At 43.4% G+C, this 12,296-nt stretch overlaps 1 protein-coding gene across 1 annotated transcript in view; it reads left to right on the top strand.

The window, feature by feature from the left end:
- LOC144682919 (progesterone receptor-like) overlaps positions 1 to 12,296 on the top strand; it is a 372,394-nt gene that overhangs the window by 301,768 nt on the left and 58,330 nt on the right. Inside the window, exon 6 of the mRNA XM_078545813.1 lies at positions 7,224 to 7,368. Coding sequence (XP_078401939.1) covers positions 7,224 to 7,368 — 145 coding nt within the window. The remainder of the gene's footprint in view (positions 1 to 7,223; positions 7,369 to 12,296) is intronic.

Genomic DNA, 12,296 nt, shown 5'->3' with positions numbered 1-12,296 from the left:
ACTGGCGTATGCAACAAATATGTCAAAATTCTGCACTCCAAGGATCAATTTGTTCAATTTCCTTGGAATATCAGTATTTCTACTTGTCAGGCTACCATGAGAACCATGTACAATGAAACACGTAAATTAGGGACACCTAACGTACTTACATCAGAGGTCATTTATTTACAGGTGTCCTTATTTCCAAAATGCTCATTTTCTGTACAGCAAACCAGAAGAGTAAATCCTGGGATATTTGGCTCAATCTCCAATAATGTTCCTTTTTTCTCTTGCTCTCACCTAGGATTGAGCCTGATTCTGGAGCCCTGCCAACAGGATTTGATTTCAGTTCATTTTCTGTTTGTTGGGTTTCCCAGTTCATGAATATTACATGATCTTTCTCCTGAGGGAGGGATGCCCTGACCCTGAGATGTGCTACATTGGGAGCGTGAAGAGGAAAAGGTGGCTGCTGTGGGGCCAGATTGCCTGGCAGACCCTAGCCAAGCTCAGGGGCATTGATGTCCTGTAGACTCTTGTCCTGGGATACCTCCTTCCCTCTGTGTGCAGCAACTGCTAATGTTTGAAATCCTGGAGGGTAGGAGAAGGTTGTTAACAGCTTTTCAGTATCTGATTAACTGGTGGAGTAGGATTATTAATTCTGTTTGGAGAGATTCTTGGAAATTTGATCTGGTAATGTTCTGACTACTTGATTTCTGAACATGTGACAATGGATCATGTGACATCAGATCACATGACTTCTACATTTAGTACTGGATTCATCCTATAAGGATTGCGTCCTCCCTAGTTAAGTATATTTTAGCGGTATTGTACAAACAGCAGTTGTGTGAGAAGCTCCAAGAAATAGGAGGTCACCTGTAAGCAGGTGAAGTGGGCAAACTGGGAACCAGTAAAGGGGGAAACCATTCTGTCCGTCATTCCAATCCTCAGGCTCCTTCTCAACTCACCATGATTTCAGACTCCAATCCCATCCAGGTTCAGGCCACCTTACCACAATTTCAGGGACCCGGATTGCCAATTCTGGCTCCCTCAGGCCGCCCACCCAGCCCCCTTCACTGGCAGATCCTAGCTTCTTTGCAGCATCCACAGCGGCAGAGAAACCCCTCTATCCCTATAATTGAAACATAGAATGGTTACAGGACAGAAGGAGGCCATTCAAACCATCGCCTTTGTGCAGCTCTCTGTAAGAGCCACTCAGCTAGTCCCACTTCCCTGCCTTTACCCGTAGCCCTACAAATTCTTTCTCTTCAGAAAATTATCCAATTCCATTTTGAAAGCCACGATTGAATCTGCCTCCATCACACTCTCAAGCAGTGCACTCCAGATCCTAACAATTTGCTGCATAAAAAGCTTTCCCTCATGTCACCTTTTGGTTCTTTTACCAACTACCTTAAATTAGTCTCCTCAGGTTCTTGATCTTTCCACCAGTGGAAAAGCTTCTACCTATCTACTCTTCAGACCATGCATGATTTTGAATACCTCTATTAAATCTCCTCTTAACCTTCTCTTTAAAGAGAGCAGCCTCAGCTCCTCCAGCCTGAAGTCCCTCATCCTATGAACCATTCTTGTCGACCTTTTCTGCACCTTGTCTCATGCCTCCACATCCTTCCTAAAGTGTGGTGCTCAGAATTAGATACAATACTCCAGTTGAGTATGAACCTGTTTTATGTAGGTTTATCATAATTTCCTACTGACCTTTGATCCACTTGTCCCATCTCATTCTCCAACAATACCTCCTCCTTTGGTGGGCCAGAAACACACTAATGTAGAAAATCCTCCTGAACGAACATCAGAAACTCTTTCAACTCTCTGGCTTTTACACTATTACTATGCAGGCCTGTCTGTTCCCCTAACTGTAGAATGCCCTAGCACTATTGCTTTGCTACTCTTCCTCCTGCACCCCACACCATCCACTGTACAACTGAGCCAGCCATAGTGCCATGGATTTAGTTCTGGCTGCACAGTGCAGAGGAACCTTCACTTTCACAGCATTCAGAACTGGATACCAGTTGAATAGTGAGATGCACTCCAGAGATACCTGCATTGCCTCCCTGGACCTCCTTGACTACCTAGTGGTCACCCATTCCCTCACTATTTGCACACCCTTAAGCTGCCACTTGACCAGACACAGAAACATGCTATTCACATAGCTCACAGCTTCGCAGAATCACCACTGTGATACTAGCTGCTGCTCAAGCTCCGAAAACTGGAGCTCGAGCTCCTCCATCTGACAACACTTACTATATGTGTGGTTGTCAGGACACAAAAATTTTCCTGGAGTTTCCACATGGAACAGGGTGTGTATCTAATGAACTGAGGTGCACTGCTGTATCTTTATTTATTAGACTATTCGCTGGCTTAACAGAAATAAACTAAAGACTGAAATAAACAATCACAAGCTAAACACCAATCAGCTGTTTCCACACTGGGCCCTGTCTGCCATTCTATTGCTGCTGCTGCTGCTGCTGCCGCTCAACTCTGCGCTGTGTGTGTCCAGGGCCCTATTTCCTGCTCTACTTACTGCTGCTGCTGCCGCTCAATTATGCGCTCTGTATCTGGGACCCTGTTTCCTGCTCTATTTATTGCTGCTGCTGCCGCTCAACTCTGCGCCCTGTCTCCGGGACCCTGTCTCCCACTCTATTGCTGCTGCTGCCGCTCAACTCTGCGCTCTGTGTGTTCGCAGCCCTGTTTCCCACTCTATTTATTGCTGTTGCCTCTGCTCTTCCTGCTGCCGCCACTCAGTTCAATGCTCTGAAAGAGCTGTTCAAGTGTTCAATCCCAGAGATAGAGGGGTTTCTTTGCCACTAATGCAGGCTGGGTAAAGAGATCTCCTTTACACAAATCATGTTTTTTTTCTCGTTCTGCCTCACACTCACTGTGTATCCGGGGTTTTATGTTGTAAGCAGAGCTGGTGCACTGAATGTTGTCTGTAGTTTGTAATTTGCAAGTGACCGTGGTTTTAAGGAGCAGTTTGTATCTACCAAAATGTAACTTATTTGTGACAGTCGGTCAATTTTTGCAGGTGACTGTTTTTTGGAGTGTCCATTTGTTCAGGTTTCAATGTATGTGCTGCTACAAAAGCACATATTAACTGGTGTGTAAACTTATTTCAGAAAATAACACTCATCTCTGAATTGAATGTTAATATTTCAGTGAACAATGCAGGGAGGCAGTGCCAAGTTGTTGGAGGTGTTGTACTTAGACTCTGGGTTTAACATTAAATCCAATCTGCCTGTTTCATTGAATGGTAAATGCCCCATGGCACTATTCCTAGAACAAGGAGTTAGTCTAGTCAACATTCCTCCTCCAATTAACACCACCAGAAGCAAGTTGACTGCTTATTTATCTCATTGCCATTTGTTTCATCCTTCTGTGCGCAAAATGGCTGCCATGGTTACCCAAATAATAAGTCACTGCACTTCAAAGCAATTCATTGTATGTGAAGTGTGGTGAGAAAGGGTTTTCTTTTGTCTGTACATGTCCTCAAGCCCCAGCAGAGCAGAACTACAGGCACAAGGATAAGCCATGAATAGAACAAATAATTTCAAGCAGTGCTTGAGTGTTGCAATGTTTGGAAGTTTTACAATATACCTCAGATGTGTTGTATGCTGCGCAATGTTTCTTTCTACGCAGGTGTCACCACGGAAGTGACTGAAGAGCAGCAAGAAACTAGGACAGGGGAAGATCTAGTCAAGTGTAGGCTATTGAACTGCAACACGATCACTCAATAAGTCCCTTATAGTTGTCTGAATTCTGTCTCCTAGTGCATTTAAGGTATCACATCATGGAATGTGGACTCCAACACCTAAATAGCAGCAGAGGGTGCATTCATGAGAGACCTTCGCTCTATGTATACCCTACAGCACTAAGATCTCTGCTGCATTTGCCATTGATGTTGTGTGTCCATTGGCAGAATACAATGCAAGCACTTTCTGTATAACAATACTGCTCAAGTTGAATATGGCAGAAAACATTCTGGGCCATGGGGCTGGATTATACACTGAGGACAGGCTTCCCACACCACAGCATAGAATATGGGTCAGGTCCACCTTCGTTTGGCCAGCTTGCCCCTCTTTCATTTTTCAGGATATAGTCTTTTAGGGAGTATGAGGCAGGCCTTCTGCCCATCTCCAAGAGGAAGTCCCACCTGATAGAAAGGCCAACAGCTCTGTGCCACACCAAGATCAGTGGCAACTGCCAGAGGGCCAAGAGAAAGAAGAACCATGGATGCCCCCAAACCCAGGTAAGTCCGGGATCTTGCCCAGGCCAGTTTGACAGGCTCTAGTGAGGGAACTGGGGAGAATGTTGGACAGGACAAGGGAGGAGATTGGACACAAGGAGACAAAACTGTGCCTTTGATTGGCACCGGGGTTCCAAGAAGGAGGCACCCCCCCTCCCACCCCTGCCTTTCACTGACCAGCAGCTCACAGGGTTAAACCTATCAGGTTACACATTAGGTGCAGGCCTTTCCCGCCGCCCATTAGCTCAGAGCAGCAGCAAAATGAGGCCCTTAGTTTGGCATTAATACCCACTTAAGGGCGTCAATTGTGCCACAGGCAGGCAGGCAGGCCATCTGATGCCTCCCAAAAATTGTGATGAGGATGAGGGTAGGCATGTCAGCGGTGGGTGTGCCGCCGATGGCACAGCACCCTAATTTATGGGTCCATCTACCTGTTTACCCACCCATGGGTGGTCTATAGCCCATGGACCCTACCAGAAAACTAAAATAACGTTTCAGCTCGTGATCCACAGGGACAAATGATTTGTGCTTTTATATTATCCTCTGGGTACTCATTTATTTGAAAGCTCACTTTTGAAGTCACAGTGACAACGCAACTCAATTTGGTGAGTGACCATGCCAAACTTCTGAGTGGTACCAGTCTGCATTTTTCTGCTCAGCAACACTACCCCTTGTTTGCCCTTTGTGTCTAAAACTCATTATCATCCTCCAAGACACATATTTCTGAACTAGTGCTTGCCTCAGGTGTTGAAGTGAGCTCAGATGCCAGTGCTACTCTGAGGCGTAGACACTGTGCATGAGGAAGCAACCTGTGTGTGTGGGAGAAGGTTCAGTACAAGGGACAAGTTTCCTTTTTCATGGGTTTTTATCTTCCTATCAAGGGAATAAATGGAAAAAACTGCTTTGAAATTAGGTTGATTTGTGATAGGATTAAAAATATGCTGAATTCTGCAGTGATGCTTTAGCACTGTATGCCCAGCTGATTGTAAACTTACTTGCAAATAAAATTTCATTTTACTGTAAAGATTGCAAACCAGCAGCTTGGTGCCATCCTGGAGCTTCACTTTGCTGTATACCCCATGCCATACTCCCTATTCTACAGGCTGTATACTGGATTATTTCCAGCAGTCTCTCCATAGTCAGTAAAGGTTCTGCACTGGGAGAATATCACTGCAACTCCTTCCCAATTATTAAATGCTACCTTTTTCCTTCAATGACAACTAACATGTTCATTAATTATAATAACATAAGTGTGCTTCACGCTGTATCTGACATCATGCATAGTCCAATACTATTTCTGTAAGCATGCTAGATAAACTAGTGCCAATATTGTTCTCTCCAGTTCCTGCAGCATTTACAGTTACCTAGACTTGCGTGTATTTTATTTGTAACTTCCAACCGCATCCACATATCTGTACTCAGAAAATTCACTACTATCATAGTACAGCTATATCATTATGTATAAAAGCACATGAAACTTAATGTCCTTACAGAAGACCTTTTAGACTTTATGTAGGATGTCATAAAATTCCTTGCACATTTCTCAAATTGCAATATTTATGTGACATGCATTTGTCATCTCTGTGATCATCTCACATGCCTGGTAAACCCATTTTTTGTTACTTACCCTCTACCTAAGAGCAAAGAAGAGGGTATCATCATTCTAAAGCCCTTAAAGCCTCATCCCAAACCATTTTCCATACACAGCTGGATTAAAGACAATGCACATCTCATGCCAGTTAAAGTGCTTGATAACTCATCAATAGATGGCTCTGCATCATTACAACAAGTGAGTTTTTGTCAGCACCTCCACTGGATGCATTGTAGGGAAGTACATGTCACCAAAAATATTTGCCAGAGTACTTCTGAGGTTTAAAAATATCAGCACAAAAATATTTATCCATTTTATATCAAAATAGGAATTTCTATCTCCAGGTGTTTTATTTCCAAAATTTAGCCAGTTCACTGGAAAAAAATATTATTCATTGTTAACCATTCAACAAAATGAAATCCAAGATGTACAAACCAGAACATGGCACAAAATTAATTTACCACATCACATAAACAAAATCCTTTCAAGAATCTATTGTCTTACAAAATTGACATAAATTTGGCGAACATTGGTGCATTAATACATTTTCCTCCAGAAGTCTACAGGTGGAATTTTTAGGTAGAAACTAGGCAGAATGGGAGTTAAAATGAAGCACATAATTTCCTGCTCCTTTTCTGCCCAAGACACCCACCTGGATCAAGCAGAAATCTCCTACATTTATGCGAGTTGGGGTTGCTATGGCACGAATGATGGGAAATGTGTCTTATGCTGTATTTCTGTCATTTGAAACCCATTTCAATAGATGGGCAGGTGCATGGGATGCCCATTGTCATTTCCAGTGGAAGTCCCCAGAAGTGGCAGCCCACCTGCCCCTGATCAACTCAAGAATTGTTGAAAAGGAAGAAGAAAAGTGTCCGTGCAGCTTCCTGCTTCTTTCAAACATTCCACATTAGTAAATAGAATAATTACTGGATAAAGGTAATATTGATCACCTTGTATTGATGATAAGGTCCAGGTTGACCATATTATTTTAGGCATGTTTAAATAAGTATTGTTATATGATTCTAATGAGAATAAGGTGAAATACAAGTGGCGCCAGCAAATTCGATTTATCATGGGTGGAAGTCATGTGATAACCTTAGCATATCAAAGAAGCACAATTCTTGCCATTGGGAATATAGCTCTTTAAACTATGAGACCTTTATGGGTAAAATGAGTTGCTCTAAACTGCAGGTAAGTAATCTGTCAATTTAAAACTTTTAATCTCAGTGAAGTGGAAATGAAGGATGATTTAGTCACTTACAAAGCGAATACAGCTAGTACGCTTTTGATAAGCTCTTAGTTCTGTGCACATTACAGTGCATATCTTGTCAGTGTTACTATTAGGCCAGTAACAAGGAAACTTCTTTTTAACCTTTACGTGTGTATTTACAGGATTCCGGAATTTGCACATAGATGATCAAATGACTCTCATTCAGTATTCTTGGATGGGCTTGATGGCATTTGCAATGGGATGGCGATCATATAAGCATGTCAAAGGAAAAATGCTGTACTTTGCTCCAGATCTGATATTCAACGAGTGAGTAGATATATCCTTACACACAATGAAAACGTTGTACTCATTTAGTTTAATGGTGATCATGATGCTAGTTGCTGCTTATTTCCATACAAGTTACACATTGAAGAGCCAATATTGTTGCAACGGTGATGAACTGCTATGCTGTGCGGGTATATCATGTGGAGGCCCAACCTTGCCTGAGTTCATGAATGCAGGTCATTTAAATCATTTGACTATGTTTTGACTCACACTGATCCATGCATATGCAATCCTATTGAAGCGTGAGTACAATATCCAGCTGGAAAACGTTGACTAGATACTGTCACATAAAGGGAGCTGGCAGCACAGCAGGGCATAAATTCTTTAGAAAGGTTAAACCTAATTTTGAAAATAATTGTCAACTTTTACAAAGGTTGTATGGGGGAAAGAAGAGGCAGCAGACAGGCAAGAGAAAGCAAACCTAATGTAGAAGCGTGAAGCAGAATCTGTGAACAATTAGCAGAGTACTCAGTATCCATACCTTGTTTAGTGATGGTAAATGATGCTATCTGAAGTGAGTGTGAGGTGTGTTTACCTGTTTTGTACTTCAGACATCCACAGTACAAGACAGCAGTGCATCATGCCTGGCAGAAAGCAGCAGCCAGGCTTAACCCTGTGTGCAGTACCGGTAGAATGTGTGAAGAAGATGGTAAAACCTAGGGGTCTGAGCAAGCTAAAACTAACCAGCTATGTACCATATAGCAATTAGATAACTCCAAATTAAATACTACAAAATGTTGCCTTTCAACCTGTTTTGCATTTATTGCTCAACCAAGCCAATTCTTTGTACAACCTTACAGTTCTTTCATTGCATTTTAGCTGACACAGCAAAACAAGGGTGGTTACCTGTGAGTGTCCAAGATAGCCTTCAGATTGGCTAAATTTCAGCCGTTAGTGACTCCTTTGCACTTTGAGAAACAGAGCACTGAGGTTTTCTTGGGTATCTATGTCAGTGGCAAAAGAGCTGAAAGTGCTGGCCACGCTGAATGCCAAACCAGTCACCACTTTGTTGCATGTATGAGCAGCTCGTTAACTCATTGCACTACTAGCCAGGAGTGAGCTGCCATAGTTGAGGGCAGCACGACCTTATAAACCACTGGCAATGTCATCCCTATGTTCTAAATTAGCCTCGGGCGCCCTCACTATAGATGGCAAAAACTCCCCAACTGCTCACTTACTGATGCATTTGTCCTCTATCAATTATAGGAAAGTATGCCAAGGTATGCAAATATGATCATCTGCTTCTGGTTTTCATCCTCACCTGCAAGCAGATATCCAGCTGCCCCTTCTCTTGTTTTGTCCACATTGGCCCCACTTAAGGACATAAAATACAGGAACAGGAGAAGACCACATGGCCTGTCGAGCCTACTCTACCATTCAATTTGATCATGGCTGATCTTGGGTTTTAACTCCACTTTCCTGCCCGCTCGCCATATTCTTTGATTACCTGACAGACCAAAAATCTGTCTCTCATTCTTAACTATACTTAATGATGGAGCATCCACAACCATCTGGGGTAGAGAATTCCAAATATTTCAAACCCTTTGAGCAAAGAAATTTCTCCTCATCTCCATCTTAAATGATTGCCCCCTTATCCTGAAACTGTGCCCCCTTGTTCTACATATACCAGCCATGGTAGCTCTGAAGCGTCGTATGAACTCAAAACATCAACTCTGTTTCTCTCTCCACAGATGCTATCAGACCTGCTGAGTTTTTCCAGCATTTTCTGTTTTTGTTTCAGTATCTACCCTGTCAAGCCTCTTCATAACCTTGAATGTTTCAATGAGATCACTGCAGTTCTAAACTGCAGAGAATATAGACTCAATTTACTCAGTCTCTCACCGTAGGACAACCCTTTCATCCCAGGGGCCAATCTAGTGAACCTTTGCATACTGCCTCCAATGTAAGTATATCCTTAAATATGGAGACCAAAATTGCACATAGTATTCTAGGTGTGGTTCCACCAAAGCCCCGTATAATTGTAGCAAGACTTCTCTATTCCTGTACGCCAATCCCCTTGCAAAAACATGCCATTTGCTTTCTTAATTGCTTGCTGTACCTGCATGCTAACTTCTTGTGTTCCCTATACAAGTACAACCAAGTCTCATTGACCTTCAACATTGCCGAGTTTCATGCCTTGTAAAAATATTCTGCTTTTCTATTCTTACAACCAAAGTGAATAACCTCATACTTCCCCACTTTATACTCCATCTGCCACTAGTTGCCCACTCACTTAATCTGTCTATATTTCTTTGCAGCCTCTGTGTACTCCTCACAGCTTACGTTTTCACCTAGCTATATATCTTCAGCAAAATTAGATACATTACTCTCTGCCTCTTTGTCTAAGTTATCAATATAGATTGTAAATAACTAGCCTCAACACTGATCATTGTAACACTCCATGAGTCACAATCTTCCATCTTGTGAGTGCCTCATTTATCCCTGGGGCAGAATTTCCTGCTTGTCGGGCGGGCGCGCTCCCAACCCGTATGAGCGTAAAATGACACGCGATGACATTAGACGAGCGTCCCAACGTCATTGCGCAGTCATGCGATATTTCGGTCGGTAGGCGCACTGCCGACTCCAGTGCACGCTCGCCGACAATTAGCAGGCTTATAAAGGCCATTAAAAAACTAATTGAATTAAATTGGTGAAATGGCCAAGCAGCTTTTGGATTTTTTACAAAACCTCGTCCACGGGTGGGATGAGGTTTCAATCCATCGTTGAAAAAAAAATGTAATTTTCAAACTAACTTCTAGTTTCTGAGTCACAGGAGGGGACATTGTTTTAACATCTTTAAGTTTTTTTTATTTTTCAAAATCATCATCTCCCTGAGGCAGCTCTGAGCCGTAGGGAGCTTTTCCTGCACGCACCCGCGTGCATGCGCAAAGTTCCCTGCTCCCCCCAACACACAGGAAGCACTACAACACGCATTTCACGCTGGGTGAGCCTCAATTGGCCCGCCAGTGTGAAATTGCGGTCGGGCCCCAAAAAACAACCTTGTAAACTGCAGCACACTAACTTCAACAATCTTCAGAGACCAGCAAGATTCTGACTTAGAAGAACTGCAAAATACTGCAGATGTTGAAAATCTGAAATGAAAACAGGAAATGTTGGAAACACTCAGAGTTAGGCAGCATCTGTGGAGAGAGAAAAACCGCTTATATGTGGGATTATCGGGATGCAGACGGAGGCAGGCAGATGGGAACATCCGTGCTGCTGGCTGGCGTGTTGATTTGATGGCCCAATCCTGCCCTCAAGATATTTCCTCAGAGGCAGGATCGACAGTCAAACGGCTAAGGGGCTATAAGTGGCAGGTAGCCAATTAAGGGAAACTATTAGCCTATTAAGGTCTATTTTCAGAGACCAACGGGAATTTTCCAGTTTGCAGGCATCCCGAAGGCATCAGGGACTAGGCCAACTGCCCGGAGGGTCCCCCTTCTACAATGGATCTGGAAGGAACTGTCAAAGGAGCCTGGGGAGTCATTGCAGTACATGTTGAAGATGGTACTCACTGCAGACATGATGCATCAGTGAAGGCAGTGAATGTTTAAGTTTGTGGACGGGGTGTCAATCAAGCAAACTACCTTATCCTGGATAGTTTCAAGCTTCTTGAGTGATGCTCTCATTCAGGCAAGTGGAGTGTATTCCATCACATTCCTGAATTGTGCTTTGTAGAATGTGGAAAGGCTTTGGAAAGTCAGGAGGAGAGTTATTCTTTACAGAATTCCCAGCCTATAACCTGCTCTTGTAGCCACTGTATTTATATGGGCTGGTCCAGTTAAGTTCTGCTCAAGGTTGACCAACTATTCTCCACCACCCCCACCCCACCCTCGCCGCCACGACAGAATATTGATGAGGCGGGATTCAGCAATGGTAATGCCATTGAATATCAAGAAAAGCTGGTTAGATTCTCTCCTGTTGGGGATGGTTATTGCCTGGCATTTATGTGGCTTGAATGCTAGGTGCCACTTATCAGCCGAAGCCTGGGTGTTGTCCAAATCGTGCTGCATGTGGGCACAATGCTTTGGTAACTGAGGAGTTACAGATGAAACTGAACACTGTGCAATTATCAGCAAACGTGCCCACTTCTGACCTTATGTTGGAGGAGGGTCATTGATGAAGCAGCTGAAAATGATTTAGTCTAGGACATTACCCTTACGAACTCCTGCAGCGATGTCCTGAGGCTGAGGGATTGGCCTCCATCAACCATAACCATCTTCCTTAGTTCTAGGTATGACTCCAACCAATGGAGAGCTTTCCCCCCAATTCCCATTGACTTCAGTTTTGCTAGAGCTCCTTGATGCCACACTCAGTCAAATGCTGCCTTGATATCAAGGCAGTCACTCTCACCCACCTTCTGGAATTCAGTTCATGTTTCACTGCCCATGTTTAGACCATGGCAGTAATGAAGGATCTGAAGCAAAATGGCCCTTGTGGAACCCAAATTGATTATCGATGAGCAGATTATTGCTAAGTAAGTGCTGCTTGATAGCACTGTCAGTGACACTATCCATCACTCAGCTGATGATTGAGAGCAAACTGATGGGATGGAATTGGCCAAATTGTACTTGTTCTGCTTTTTCTGGATAGGATATACCTGGGCAATTTTCCACTTTGTTGGCTAGATGCCAAACTTGCAAATGTAGTGTAGCAGTTTGGCTAGGGGCGCGGCTAGTTCTGGAGCACAAGTCTTCAGTATTACAGCCGGAATGTTGTCAGAGCCCATAGGCTTTGCTGTGTCTAGTGCCTTCAGCTGATTCTTAATTGGATGAAGACTTGCATTTGTGATGGTGGCCGAGATGGATCATCCACCCGGCATTTTTAGCTGAAGATGGTTGAAAATACTTCAGCCTTGTCTTTTGCACTGGGCTGCCCCATCATTGAGGATGGGGATGTTCATGGAGCCT

This window comes from Cetorhinus maximus, chromosome 7 (assembly GCF_964194155.1).
Source record: "Cetorhinus maximus chromosome 7, sCetMax3.hap1.1, whole genome shotgun sequence".
NCBI lineage: Eukaryota > Metazoa > Chordata > Chondrichthyes > Lamniformes > Cetorhinidae > Cetorhinus > Cetorhinus maximus.
The sequence above is the reverse complement of the archived record's forward strand: the minus strand, read 5'-3'. Positions and strand labels throughout refer to the sequence as shown.